A 15,853-nucleotide genomic window follows, 5' to 3' on the forward strand; every position below is an offset into this window, starting at 1 on the left:
AGCATCCTTTCTAGTTGCCTAGCACTGTGACACAGTCCCAACTGGCCTTACAACACTTGGGGATGTGTTTTAAAGCTTGACACATTTTTCTTTTGGAGATGCAGCTGATAAAAGCATAGTCTGAAGAAGATTCTTAGGCCCAGTGCCCCCATGGACTCGGTAATCCCCAAGCCTGTGATGCCTGGGGCCAGATGTAGGCTTTGAGCTACAGCTGAGTCAAGTCAGGGACCCCTTGCTACTTTAGACCCAGATTCTAGTCTCCCATTGAGATGGTAAATACGCTTTAAAAATGTATAGCCATTCCAAATATATACAGAAGATAAAAATACACCCCATAAACTCATCACCCAGCTTCAATTAATTATCAGCTCACAGACAATCCTGTTTCATCAGTATATTCTCCTTCCCGAGTCTCATAATTGTTAACTATATCTCAGACATCATTTATTCATATTTCAGTCGCGTCTAGGGATATAGCTCAGTGGCAGGGTGTCTGCTTAGTATGCAGGAAGGAGGCCCTGGGTTCAATACCCAGCACCACAAAAATTAAGAAATAAATATTTTACTTGGATAATTTCTTGGCCCCTTATCTAAGATCAAGTGTAGTATATGTTCTCATCAGTTTACTATCTCATACATCCTCTATCCAAGAATGATACAGTAAATGGATTTTTGGAGCAGGGAGATGGAATAGGGGCTTGCTCGGTCTGACCCATGCATTAACCTGATATTACAGTATCTCCAAGAATGGTGCACAAAAACATTTTTAAAAAGTAAATACATAAATATTTCTGATGTTGTCTCTAAAAAGCAGATTCTCTCTTTAAAAAAAAAATTTATCTTATCCTACCTGAACAAAATTAATGTATTATCAAATACTCAGTCATTGTTCATATTTTCCCAATGTCTGTTTATTTATTTGATTTTATAGCTTATTTGATACAGGAGTCAGATAAGGTTCACCCACATCTTGGGATTGGTATGTCTCTTAAGTCTCTTAATCCATGGATTCTTTCTCCATCTCACTCTCTTTTTTCTTCCTTGTAGTTTTTTTTTTTCCTTTTGGTAATGGGGTAAGTAAATGGTTGTTTGTTTAGTTTCTGTCAAAGTAAAAGAACCTTTTGGGGGGTAACATCTTGGCATTATTTTGCTCCCGAGTAAAACCACGGATTACCTGAACATGTTTGGTCATGTCTCTTCCTAGGTCTTTCTACTCTCTTCCAGTCCTTGCAATTTATACATTTAACGCCTCCTAGCAATATCTGACCTTCAGCCTAACAAGTAGGACCACCAAAACTAGAACCCTAGAAAAATCCCTTTTCAGGAATGGAAGCACGACCCTTTATATGGCTTAGTGAACCACAGTGCTATATCCAGCTAATAGAGAATATTAAATTTTAAATATTAAATATTAAATTAATTTTCTAAAGCAACATGTCCACTTTCCTTCTAAAATTTCATCACATTCGCCCTGAAAGTCATTCTTTGGTTGGGGTATGGGGAAAAGAGTGAAGAAGAATATTTCTCCTTATTTTTCCTGTTTTATAACCTGAGCAATTGAAAAATAATTAATAAATAAATATTAAGTACAGAAAATAGAGAAATTAGTTGACAGTGTTAAGATTAGATTTTTGAGATTATTAGATTAAATTCAGTTCTTGTCCTTCTTACCAGTATAGAATTAAGAAAACTGATCAAATAAAAGGAAAACATGGGACTGGAGATAAGCACAAATAGCAGGAAGGCATAGGAAGAGAAAATAAGTTACTTTAGGGGCCTGTTGCTCTGCCACAACTCAGAAAGTCTAACTCCAGACTGGAGAATCCTCCAGAGCCTTGCTGTAGGGGACACGGGTGTCTCAGCAACTAGGATGGCTACCCAGACCAATTTACAATCTCTGGGGTACCACCTGGACATCAGTGGTAGTTTTACAAACTCCCCAGGTGATTCCAATGTGCAGTCACATTTGAGATTGACTCCCTGCATGGATTTCTGTTGCATTCTCATGCTTTACTTCATAGAAGGAAACAGGTACAGAAATAACTGTATGTGTCCCATCCACAGTATATTTAACTGTATTACACATATGTGTATGAAGTGAAGAAATAACAGAGATATTTGCTTATGTAAACACTGGTTTATATTTTTCTCCTCTATAATTAGTATGACATCGACACTTAGAAATGATATATCTTGGGCTGGGGTTGTAGCTCAGGGTTAGAGTGCTTGCCTAGCATGTGTGAGGCACTGGGTTAGATCCTCAGCACCACATAAAGATAAATGAATAAATAAAGGTATTGTACCCATCTACAACTAAAAAAAAAAAAAGTTTTAAAAAAAGAAATTAGGCATTTTGACAGATATAAAAATTTGTCACCAAGTTTCCTGTATCTCCTCATTTTAGAATGCTGCTTCTAAATTACCTGGGGAAAATTGGGCCCAAAACTCCTTTGATGGCAGCTGCCACTTTTTCAGTTGGTTGGAATACTTTTGCTTGCTCAGAGTCATTGGAGAAACCACTGAACTGGCTGCTTTTTAATTACTATTTGACAACCTGCCTCCAGTCTTCAGTTAATAAGTAAGTCATCTTTAAAATTCTTTGTCTCCAAACTTTTTAGATCACATGACCCAACAGTAAAAACATTTAAGGCATAACACTGTCAATATATGTATATTTGTTTATATATGACTTTACTATGTACCAGAATATTTTCTAAGTTGTGAATGTATGCAAAAATAAAAAAAACTATAAGCATAAGCTAAACTTATAGATAAAAATCATAATGTTGGGGCTGGGGTTGTGGCTCAGTGGTAGAGCGCTTGCCTGGCATGTGTGAGGCCCTGGGTTCAATTCTCAGCACTGCATATAAATAAATAAATAAAATAAAGGTCTACCAACAACTAAAAAAATATTTTTAAAAAAGTCATAATGTTTTCTTTGAGGATCACTGCTCTAAATCACTGTGAAATTATTTCTAACAAACGTCCAGGTGTGGTGGTACACACTTGTAATTCCAGCAACTCTGGAGGCTGAGGCAGGAGGGAGGATTACAAGTTCAAGGCAGCCTCAGCAAGTTAGCAAGACACGGTCTGAAAAAACAAAACAAAACAAAAGTATTGTGGATGCAGCTCAGTGGTAAAGCACTCCTGGCTTCAATGTCCACTACCAAAAAAAAATTATTCTAAAAAACTAAAACATTTTGGAATATGTTAAAGCAAAATTATGATTATGGGCTAGTTCCCTAGATTTTAGTTTTTTTGCTAATTTTGTCAGTACCTAATTCTTTCCCAGGTAGTAAGCACTTGGTACTTTCAGTGTTAAATAATACAACTCCTTAAGCATGTGCTTACAAGCATAGTATGTTTTAGAAATAAGAGAATGCAATTCTTGTGCATAATCTTAGCTTGCAGTTATTACACTAACAAAATACTGTCTTTGCTGCATTAATTTTTCTGGAATTCTTTGTGTATCTTCTAACAGTTAAATTGGCATGATAAAGAACATACAGATGCCAGGTGTGGTGATGCACACCTGTGATCATAGTGGCTGGAAAGGCTGAGGCAGGAGGATTGAGAATTCAAAGCCAGCCTCAGCAACTTAGCGAGGCCCTAAGCAACTCAGCAAGACCCTGTCTCAAATTAAATACAAACAAGGGCTGGAGATGTGGCTCAGTAGTTAAGTGCCCCTGAGTTCAATCCAGATATTTAAAAAAAAAAAAAAAAAGAAGAAGAAGAAGAACCACCTGCAGCTGTTTCTGTTTATTCCTTTATGGTAGGTTTTTTTTTTTGTTTGTTTTTGTTTTTTGGTTTTTTTTTGAGGGGGGATTGAATACAAGGGGTGCCCTACCACTGAGCTATGCCTCCAACCCCCTGTACCACCCCTTTTTGAGACAAGGTCCTGCTAAATTGCTGAAGCTGGCCTTGAACTTGTTATCTTCCTGCCTCAGCCTCCCAAGTAGCTGGGATTATGGATGTTTGATACCACGCCCAGCTTGCATACTAATTTTTTTAAAATATTGGTCACTTTTCTTGTACAACCAGTTTACAAGATCCTGCGTTCAATTTCTAGAACCCCCAACCCTGCAAAAAAAATTACCTTCAGAACAAACATCAATGTATTACTTTTACTGTATCTAATTAAACAAATGTTTTTTGAGTGCCAACTTTGTGCCCTGTTCTAGGCTATCTAGTTATTTGTTATTATGTATTTTAAGTGTGATTGAGGTAGAAATGATCTTAATTATAGTTCTGAAATTCTTTTGTTCCAGGCACCGCCATATGTTTGTAAAACAAATTGATATGGATCATGTCATGAAGGTAGGAGATAAACTTTATGTAGTACTTTATTTACTCTTTTAACTACAAGAGAATATAAAATTTGTTTTTGTTTCTCAGGCTAAATCTATCAGAGAGTTTGATAAGCGATTCACTTCTGTCATGTTTGGATACCGAACAATTGATGATTATTATACTGATGCCAGCCCAAATCGTAGATTGAATTCAGTAGGAATTCCAGTATTGTGCCTGAATTCTGTGGATGATGTTTTCTCGCCAAGTCATGGTAAAATTAGCATTTTTGTATCTATTTTTTCATGAATTAACTTTTTAAATATTGTTCTGTTTTTTAAAAAAAATGTAATAACCCTGGCACAGTTGCACATATCTATAATCCCATTGACTAGGGAAGTTGAGGCAGGAGGATCAAAAGTTTGAGGCCAGCCTCAGCAACTTAGTGAGAACCTGTCTCAAAATAAAAAAATAAAAGGGCTGGGGATGTGGCTCAGTAGTAGAGCACTTCTCTGTTCAATCCCTAGTGCCAGAGGAAAAAATTAATAAATAAAATATCACTCATAATTATGTTTTCCACTGTGATTAAAAAAAAATAACTAAATACTCACAAGTTAGTATCTAAATGTCTCAAATCATGTCTTAAATGTTTTCAGAGTTCATTATCTAGTCCAGGGACTCTAGAGCATCTCAGAACAAATTAGGACTCAGTATTTTCTTGTTCTCAGTTTTATAACCTTTCCTTCTTATCAAATACACTGTTCTTTGAAAAGGTTATGTTACAATATCTTTGCCTCAGGAAAACATTGTCATGACTTGCCTTTTGTTCCTGATGTCCCTGTATAAAAAAATTTGAAGGTTTTTTCCCCTTTTAACCTGGAAGAGAACTTGACACTTAAGAAACATAGTGACCTTGACTATCTCAATGATGAGAGCAAATTTGGGCTAAAAGGTCATATTTGAAGTGAAAACAGTTTTAATTTCTCCCTTAGATACAGCAGAAAAGAAAATTATTCCAGACTCAACTTTCCTGCTATCTTAATTCAGGAAATACGAAATTTAAAAATGTGAATACCTGTGCATGTGTTTGCCTATTGAAGCAGTATGATTAGAAGTAATGATTATTAGGGATGGGGTTGTAGCTCAGTGACGGAGTGCTTGCCTAGCATGTATGAGGTACTAGGTTCCATCCTCAGCACCACATAAAAGTAATTAAATAAAATAAAGGTATTATGTCCATCTGCAACTAAAAAATTTTTTAAAATAAAAAGAAGTAATTATATTAGCTCAAGGATCAATACGTTTGACTTCTGATTTTATCCTGATAAAATTTGACAAAGTATTTTGTGAAGTCTCCTCTCCTTACTTCCCCCCCTAATTACTTTAAAAAACACTTTCCCCAAGTACTCCATTAAAAGCAATTATTATGGACTAGGGATGTAGCTCAGTAGTAAAGCCCTGGCATGCATGAGGTCCTAGGTTCAATCCTCAGCACCACACACACACACAAAAAAAAAAAAAAAGGAAAGAAAATAAGAAAAATACACATTTATTCCTACTCTAAGCATTATATATTGTAAAAGATTCAGAAAATCCCAAATATATATGTATATTTTTATAAACTACCCATTATTATTTCTTTTTTTATGGACCTTTATTTATTTTATTTATTTATTTATACATGGTGCTGCTGAGCTTCGAACCCAGTGCCTCACACATGCTAGGCAAGCACTCTACCACTGTGCTACCACCCCAGTCCCCCATTATTTCTTTACAAGATCCCATTTAAGCACAGGTAGTTTTAGATAGCTAAAACGTTTGGCCTTTGACCACAAATCAGAAACGGAAACTCTCAACTTTAATATTACTTGACTTACATAGTAATTGTTTAGCCTATTTTTGTTAGATTAAGTAAGTCTAGTGTTTCTTCATCCATTTGCATATTTCATTGGCCCTACAGCCACAAAAATTTCCCAACATTTAACTTGACCCACAGGGTGAAGTTTAAACTCATTTCCAATTCTTTCCCAAGCTCTTAAAATAGTCTTGCCACGTTGAAATAGGAGACAATTGTCTGCAGTCTGAGAGAACAGGCAGCCAGCATCTTTCACATGATTCAAATGTGGCACAGCCTTTTGTTTTTCTGATATGACTGTAACAGTCAGTGTTAGAAATTTCTGAGTATGGCTGGGGTTGTAGCTCAATGGTAGAATACATGCTTAGCATTCACAGGCCCTGAGTTCAGTCCACAGGACCGAAAAAAAAAAAAAAAAAATTCTTTGTGTGAATTCTGAGCATGGGAGAAAAATAAGTAAACTGTAATTCATATCCTTAAATTTTGTGTTCACTTGATATTATATAACACATGTAAAGTCTGTCATTAGTGGTGAATTATATTTAATATATCAATTTTTGTTTATTTTTATTTGTTCTAATTTTTAATATATATTCAACTATATTTTCAAAATAAAGTTTTTATTTTTCTTGACGATAAATACAAATTCAGAGAAAGAAGAAAAATTAAAAATAATCACTGATGTTTCAGATATTTCAGTACCCAGAGATAAATACTGTTACCATTTGATAAAATTTTTTTCTCTCTTTTTTTTTTGTGGGGGGGACTATCTGTGTTTTTATTACATACATTATATTTAAAATTTTGAATATTTCCTTACAACCACCAGTGGCCTCGGGAATCTAACTTCATATAAAGTTATCTAAAGTCATACAAATGAATTCATAGCTCTCACAAAAATGCTAAGATTATTTTCAATTTCTCAAAACAAGATTCAGCCTATACTTTTGTGTTATTATTAAATCTTAGGTTGATTTTTTTTTTCCAAAAATGATGGTTCAGTATATGACTGTAAACATGAAGTATTATAAGAATGTAGATGCTTGATATAATTAGACTCATTCCATTTAGCCATACTCTTGCAAATATTTTTTTAGATGGCATTTTACTTTATATTGATGAGAAGTTATAAAGGTATAGATATACTTTTCCTAACAAAAAACAGTAATGATTCTTTCTCTCTCTCTCTCCTTCCTCTCTCATACTGCCACCCTTGTTCTTTCTTCAAGCTATTCCAATAGAAACTGCTAAGCAAAACCCTAATGTTGCTTTGGTCCTTACTTCCTATGGAGGCCATATTGGTTTTCTGGAGGGAATCTGGCCAAGGCAATGCACTTACATGGATCGAGTCTTCAAGCAGTTTGTGCAGGCCATGGTTGAGCATGGACATGAACTCTCTAACATGTAGCTCTTTGTGTGCATTATGTCTGAACACCATTGTAAAGGCAACTCAGCTTTGTGCACAAATTTTAACTACTGTATATAAAGCAAATAAGCCAGCAGATGGGTGAAGAGGTCCAGAATGACATGCAAAAACTACTTTTTAGGAAAACAAAACAACTTTGTAGCAAGAAATTAAATATAGTTTAGATTATTACTTATGTAGATTTTATTTTTACTATGCCTTACCAAGTATGCCCTTAAATAAAGTAGTCCTTACCTACATGGAATTGCACTTAACCAAAACTATTGTGTAAAAAGATTTTAATTCCTCAGGGTTTTAATTTAGGCTAGTATTTTTTAGATTACTTATTTTAGGTGATTTAATGGTACTTTAATAACTGTTAAGAGATTTTGGTTATTTGAATGTAAGTTATAAGTTGGCACATTCCTAAGGGTATTTATACTTTAATGATGATAACATGAAAACTGAAATAAAATATAATGCGCTAAATCTTTTATGTATTTTTACTTTAAAAGGCAAGTGCAACAATGTTAGACTGACTTCTGTACATGTCTTTTACTCTGATAACATTAAATTAGCACTGATTTGTTTTATAATGATTATAATTTACATGCTTATTTTTAAAATAGTATATGTGCATACATATATATCATATTAAAATAAATTCTATCATTTTAAATTGTTTCTCTGTGAGTTTTTTAATAAAAAGGGCCCAGAAAGTAATTCCTAAAAAGTCGTTTATGATAACTTCATGAATGCATTAGTAAGAACATTAAAGCTGTTTTGCTTCACTATTTCCAGAATATTGGTCTCACCCCATTTATAGCAATTAAGAATACTTTGAGCTATAGGAAACCCAACAGGGCCTTAAGGAATAATAATATTTAATAGGGGATGGGACATGTGGCTCAGTGGTATAATGTGTGCTCAGCATGCACAAGTCCCTAGGTTTGGTCCCCAGCACATAAATATATTTAATTATCTTGCCATTAAGATATAACAAGAACCCTGTCTCTAAAAATACAAAATAGGGCACTGGGGGTGTGGCTCAGTGATTGACTGCCCCTTAGTTCAATCCCTGGTACCGAAAAAAAAAAAAAAAGATATAACAAGAAGTCTCCTGGTTGGCACAACAAGGCTGGTGCAGGGACTTACCAATGTCATCAGAAACTCAAGCTCTGTTACCACCCATCCTTAGCAGGATGGCTAGTTACCTCCTAGATGCAGTATAGCTGCAGCAGCTCTAGACATCACACTTGTGTTTAGAGAAGGAAAAAAGGGAAGGAATGGAGCCTAACACATCTACCTGCCCTTTTAGGAAAGTGAAAGCTTTCCCAGAAGTCTGGTACTTACATACATTAGAACTGTGTCGCATGTCCACCCAGATTAAGTAGGAGACTAGGAATGCAAGTATGAAACTTTTCCAACTATAGTAGAAGCAGGAAAGGAAGAAGGGATTGGCAGTGGTTGTTGGGCTAGCCAGTGAATAGTAACATCTCCCACACCATTCAACATCCCTTCCCTCCTTTTTTACTTTTTTAATTTCAACCTGTTTATAAAATACATATAATTTTGCTCCAGGTATTGCCTTAAGATAACCATGTACTAAATATATGTGTGTGAGTACAAAATTATTTACCAAAAAATTAGAGTCCTGATAATGTATTTGTAGATTCCCTCGATACTGTTCCTAAGAAGGTAGTGTTGATAATCCAGTGCTTTTCTTGTCTGTTCAGTATATATTATGATTCAGTCACTCGGTTACATTCAGTCTGTATGGATCAGGTAGGGCAGATCCTGCTTTCAGAGTTGTCTTCTAGACTTTTGGGAAGAAAATCATGAGGAACATTCTTTTTCTGGGATTACAAACCCTCCAGACCATGGATACATGGTTTCTAGGAGTGAAAGGAAAGAAGCAAGAGTCCTAAAACCTTTATTTGAACCTCTCTTTCTAGTCAGTTCAAAAAAGCCTGGGTCTTCCTTGTTATAGGAGCTATTAAATTCCTTCTTTTTCCCCTACAAGGGCAGAATCTCACCCTCTGGGACAGGAGTCCCCTGTTCTTCTCCTTTTCTAGCAAAACAATAAAACTTTTTTTTTTCCTTTTTCTAAAAAAAAAAAAAAATCCTCCTTTCACTCTAGTTTTGAGTTGATCTGCTTTCACTCACAACTCAAGAGTCCTGCCCAGTATATTTAGGAATGATATATATGTGTCCAAATTGTACCTAAATGAGAATGCTTAATTGGGAGCCTTTGGAGGATGGAGTCTCACATATTTTATGCCCCAAAGCATTTATATAGTGCTTTGTGCATATAGCTAGCTAATTTAAAGATTTTAAGATGTGGATGGTGACATACACCTATAATCCCAGCTACTCAGGTGGTCGCGGCAGGAGGATTACTTGAGCTCTGGAGTAGCTGGGATCACAGGAGTGGACTACCATGCCTGGCTTTTAAAACTTCTTAAAAAATGTTTTAGAGAATTCCAATTATACATAGTATTAGGGTTAATTTTAACATAATTTGATTTCAATACCCATTTGCCTCCTCCCCTTTCCCTTTCCTCCTTCCTCCATAGTTCTCTCTATTCCCTCTGTTGATCTTCCTTTCCTACCTTTACTTATTTATTTGGCAAGAGGGATTGAACCCAGGGGTGCTTAGCCATTGAGCCACATCCCCAGACCATTTTATTTTTTTATTTTTTTTTATTTTGAGACAGTGTCTCACTAAGTTGCTTAGGTCCTCCTTAAGTTGCTGAGGCCAGCTTTGAACTTGTGATCCTCCTGCCTCAGCCTCCCCAGCTGCTGGAATTACAGGCATGCACCACTGCATCTGGAAGATGTTGAGCGTTTTTTAATATATTTGTTGGCCACTTGTGTTTCCTCTGTTGAGAAGTTTCTACCTAGTTCTTTGGCCTATTTATTAACTGGGTAATTTATTTTTCTTTTTTTGGCATGAAGTCTTTTGAGTTTTTGATGTAGTTTGGATGTTAATCCTCTGTCAGAGGAGTGACTGGCAGAGATTTTTTCCCCAATCTGTAGGCTCTCTCTTCACTCTCTCAATCGCTTCATTTCATGGGAAGAAGATTTTTACTTTGGCTTCCCATTTATTGATTCTTGGTTTTATTTCTTGAGTTTCAGGGGTCTTGTTGACAAAGTCAGTGCCTATACCTGTATAGTGAGTGGAGTGTTGGCCCTATGTTTTCTTCTAATAGTTATTGGTTTCTGGTCTAATTCCTAAGTCTTTTTGGGGGGAAGGGTACTGGGTATTGATCTCAGGGACACTCACCACTGAGCCAAATCCCCAGCCCTATTTTGTATTTTATTTAGAGACAGGGTCTCACTGAGTTGCTTAGCGCCTTGCTTTTGCTGCAACTGGCTTTGAACTTGCAATCTCCTGCTTCAGTCTCCAGAGCCACTGGGATTACAGGCATGCGTTACCACACCTGGCCAACTCCTAAATCTTTAATCCATTTTGATTTGACCTTCGTGCAGGGTGAAAATAGGGATCTAATTTCACTCTTCCGCATTTGGATATCCAGTTTTCCCAGCACCACTATAGTCAGCTTTATCACCTTACTATAGAATTTCTAGAAGAATTGTGAAGATTGAATGAGAGAATAGTTTTTAGCAGTAATTATTAAGGTAGAAAACTAGAGTCTGCTATAATTCTACCCAACTGTCCTAAGTTAGTCATTACCATTATTATGTACTCATTTAGGTATGTTTCCACACAAATAAGATACCCATCCTCGTGATTAATATTATTATTAATTGAGATATTTGTAATCTCCCATCTTTTCCCTATGACTGTAATCTACCTGAGGGAAGAGATTATAATTCATATATCTTTATAAACTTTATATCATATAGTTTCTGGCACGTAGCAGGTGGATAAACTATAACACATTCACATAAGGTAGCCCTTAAAAATACTGATTTATGAGACTATTTCATAATATTTAATTTTAAAAAATCAAATTCATATGCATATGAACCCATTTGTGTAAAACAAAAATAAAAGTACACATACATATGGTTTTGTTTATAACAGGTTATGTTAGTTATAATAGATGAACATTTTTAAATATTGATTTTTTAACCTAGAAGACAAATTATTTCCCCCCAGCTGTCTCTTCACATAACAAGCTCTGAGAAAGAAAGGTTATGTGTTAATTATTTTTGCATCCCAATTAGTATATTGCATAGAACAGTGTATTCAAAATTAGCTGAGTAATAGTGGCTAAGTATGTAAATGTAACCTGTGAGCCAGCTATCCTATTTTGAAAACTTTATTGTAAGTATATCCTAGAATATTTTTCTAGTTTTTCTCTCATGTTTCCATTGGTTATTTATTTATTTTATTTTGGGGTACCAGGGATTGAACTCAGGGGCATTTGACCATTGAGCCATATCCCCAGCCCTATTTCGTATTTTATTTAGAGACAGAGTTTCAGTTGCTTAGCACCTCACTTTTGCTGAGGTTGGCTTTGAACTTGCCATCCTCCTGTCTCAGCCTCATGAGTCACTGAGATTACAGGCGTGGGCCACGGCTCCTGGCTCCATTGTTTATTGTCATTATCAAATATTTATCCATGTCTTCTCTATATAGAACATCATACTGGATACTAGGGGTTCAAATAGATACAATGTTTTCCCTTTTTTTTTTTCTTTACTCTCCTCCCTCTTTTCCCTTTCTTTCTTTATTCCTCCCACCCCCAACTTTCTTAATACCTTGAACTTAGTAAATATAAGACACATACTTTATAGGACAATACTTAACTTTCACAATATGTAACATTCACTGTGCAATATACTCTGTTTTCTAGCCCATCCTATACAAGTCTGGTCTATTATCTGTCCTATTTTCATTTACCAAATGAAAGTGAAAAAATGCAAAATTTTGTTAATTTTCAAATCTGGGGAATGGTTAAATAGGACCTATTACATTATTCTCTCTACTTTTTTACATGAAAAACATTACTTTAAAAAAAAATTACTCTAGGGCTGGGGCTATATCTCAGTGGCAGGGTGCTTCCCTAGCATGTGTGAAGCACTGAGTTCGATCCTTAGTACCATCTAAAAATGAAACATATAAAGACATACTATAAAAAATAACTATAAAAAATTACTCTAAAATTTATTGATTGATTGATTTTGGTACTGAGGAATGAACTCTACCACTGAGCTCCATCCCCAACTCTTTATTTTTTGTTTTGAGACAAGGTCTTGCTAAATTACCCAGGCTGGTCTCAAACTTTAAATCCTCCTGCCTTAGCCTCTTGTGACCCTGGAATTATAGACCTACACCTCTGCACTTGTTTTAAAATATACTTTTGAGACCCACCAATGGGTTGCAGTTTGAAAAACACTGGAATTCAACTAAAAACAACAACAAAAACAAACACACACTGGAATTCTAGAAACTCCTAGAAGTTAATCACTATTGCCTATGGGAGTTGTCACATTTAGTCATAATAGCTTTTTTTTTTTTTTTCCTGTAGTGGGCGGTTAACCCAGAGATGTTATACCTCTCAACTACATCTCCATCTGTGTTTTGGTTTTTCAGTTTTTATTTGGAGCCAAGGCATTGCTAAATTGCTAGGGCTGGCCTCAAACTTGTGATCCTCCTGCCTCAGCCTCCCAAGTTGCTGGAATTACAGCCATGCACCACCATATCCAGCTTGTAATGTCAATCTTCATAGCAGATACTAAGCTATCATGAGGACCAGAAACATGTCTTACTCTCCATTTATTCCCTAGGGCCAACATAATATTTGGTGCATATTAGGTTCTTAGTAAATGTTTGTTATTTTTAATAATATTGTACTTAATACTTAAAGATACTTGAAACTTGGGCCCTTAGATAGAACCCTAGGTAGGACTTCAAGTTAGCAGTGCAGAAAGGAGGAGGGCATTTTTGCAGCCTCTCTCTGGAACAGGACATCTGTTAAAGCAGTCTGTTTTCCCTGTAGACTTCAGTGTCAAAATGGTAATTTAAAAAATCTCACAGTTACTCTGAACCTAATATAGCACTGGTCACAAGGTAAGCACCCGGTTTTTTAGAACTTAATTTAGAGTCGATGAGGACAATTTGCAAGGTCAGGTGATAAAGAATACCTAGGAAATGTGCTATTTAAGCTCCAGTTCTCACTTAAAAGACAAGTATGTTGGCCCAATCCTTTTCTAAGAAAAAGCAAAAATACAGAATAAAAGCTAATGTTCCTTTTCTTACAATAGCATAGTGGTATCAGCATTGATAAATACTCAATGCAGTAAAAATTGTGGTATATAATTTGTTTTTATTATTTTGCTTTTAAGTTCTATTTTGAAGTAAAGAGAGTAATATTTCTGTATTCATGTGCCTTGTGCTGAAAACAGAACAATGTTTTCTGCTTTTGTCATGCATGTTATAAAGATGTAAATGCTCAATTGTGCTATTTGTCCCTGTTCCCAATATTGCCCCTTGGAGATACTTTCTCTGGCTCTCTCCTTTAATCATCTAAATATAGAAATTACCTTGAAAACTGTTATACTAAAAAAAAAAAAAAGTAAGGAAAGGCAAGGATTTGACAAGAACAATTTACCTCTCTGAGTATTTTATTTATTGTGGTACTGGGGAGTAAACCCAGTCGTCCTCTTCTGCTGAACTACATCTCAACCCTTTTTTTTCTTTTTTCCTTTGGTACTGGGGATTTAACTCAGGGGCATTTGACCACCGAGCCACATCCCCAGTCCTATTTTGTATTTTATATAGAGACAGGGTCTCACTGAGTTGCTTAGTGCCTCACATTTGCTGAGGCTGGCTTTGAACTTACCTCCTGCCTCAGCCTCTGGGATTACAGGCATGCGCTACTGTGCCCGGCTGCTTATTTTTATTTTTGCAAAACCCATGGGCACTCTACCACTGAAAGCTATATCTCCAGTCCTTTTAATTTTGAAACTGTCTGGCCAATTTGTTGTCCATAGTGGTCTCAAATTTGCAATCCTCCTGTCTCAGCCTCCCAAACCATTGAAATTAAAGGTATGCATCAGGGCTGGGGCTGAGGCTCAGTGGTAGAGCGCTCGCCTAGCATGTGTGAGGCCCTGGGTACAATCCTCAGCACCACATACAAAAAATAAGTAAATAAAATAAAGGCATTGTGTCCAACTACACCTAAAAACTAAATATTAAAAAAAAAGGCATGCACCACTGTACCTTGCCTAGGTATCTTTTTTAAAGAAAGATCATCAATAAAATTAAAAAAGAAAAATACTTTAAAGTGAAATTTTTAAAGGAAAGAATCATATAGATCAAATAAGGAAGACTTTTTTTCACTGTCAGTTAAGATCATGGTATTAATTTATTAATTGGTATTAATGTATTACTAGACAATTTGTATATTTGTGCCTTCTACAGAGTTATTCTATCCCAGCCCACTGTGAGTTAAACACTGATACCCAAATCTCATAAGCAGTACAGCAATCATATCCTATAACTACTTTGTTGATCATATTATCAAGGAGTCAGTATCAGTTGGTTTATCAGTTGACACGCTAGCAGTATATTAACAGATTTGGATGATCACAGAAGGGTATTATTTTCTGTTTTTGACACGCTAGCAATTATTAACAGATTTGGATGATTACAGAAGGGTATTATTCTCTGTTTTCAACTATCAACCTATCAGTTGGTATCCATAAAATTTCAATATTCCACTTATCTGCTTTACCTAAGGGCCAGACAAGCCTTTCATATTTTTTCTCTATTTTTCCAAAGTCAAAGTGAGGTATGCATAGCACTTAACTTCCTAAACATTGGATGTAGTTTATTTCTCCTAACCCATACAAAAGTATTTCAGTATGGCCAAAGAGATACTTTGAGAAACACGATTCAGAATGAGCTATCATATATATCTTCACATTTCTAATTTTGGACTAAGCAGAAAGACAAAAACTAGTCAACAAGCACCATTTGGCACTATTGATATGTACAGTGTAAAAATGCTATATTCTCCTGGCTCTCTATCATCATGGTTTTCATTAGCACTTACTGGAGAGAAAGAAATCACCACGGAATAAGGGGGTGGCAAACAGGTTCTCTGATTCATAAACTCACAAATATATTTTTTAATTTTGGTATACTGCAAATCATGTTTTACTAAAATTGAACAGAGTATATGGAATGGATACATTTGCTGAACCAAAGGTAAACTATGAAATAAAAGGGAATTCAATTCCACCTGGAATGTTAGAACATTTTGCAGTTATCTATTTTGATCTGATCAGGAAGCATCTGACAAAAATAAAAGGCTGGTTTTTAGCCTCTC

The 15,853-nt window shown here is 35.6% G+C and overlaps 1 protein-coding gene and 1 non-coding gene across 5 annotated transcripts in view; both read left to right on the forward strand.

Moving 5' to 3' along the window:
* The window catches only part of Abhd3 (abhydrolase domain containing 3, phospholipase), a 68,788-nt gene that overhangs the window by 41,618 nt on the left and 11,317 nt on the right, over positions 1-15,853 (forward strand). For 2 of the 4 annotated variants that reach the window (XM_076836514.1, XM_076836515.1), the window contains 4 exons: positions 2,405-2,578; positions 4,269-4,317; positions 4,396-4,561; positions 7,372-8,226. In XM_076836514.1, the coding sequence (XP_076692629.1) occupies positions 2,405-2,578; positions 4,269-4,317; positions 4,396-4,561; positions 7,372-7,550 (568 nt within the window). In that variant the 3' untranslated portion in view covers positions 7,551-8,226. Of the gene's footprint in view, positions 1-2,404; positions 2,579-4,268; positions 4,318-4,395; positions 4,562-7,371; positions 8,227-15,853 lie in introns of those variants that run through there. The other 2 variants (XM_076836516.1, XM_076836517.1) reach the window with 2 other exon arrangements.
* LOC143383038 (U2 spliceosomal RNA) lies at positions 571-761 on the forward strand. The gene has a single exon (XR_013089088.1). It is a non-coding gene; the product is annotated as a U2 spliceosomal RNA (small nuclear RNA).

This window comes from Callospermophilus lateralis, chromosome 17, assembly GCF_048772815.1.
Source record: "Callospermophilus lateralis isolate mCalLat2 chromosome 17, mCalLat2.hap1, whole genome shotgun sequence".
Taxonomy (NCBI): Eukaryota; Metazoa; Chordata; class Mammalia; order Rodentia; family Sciuridae; genus Callospermophilus; species Callospermophilus lateralis.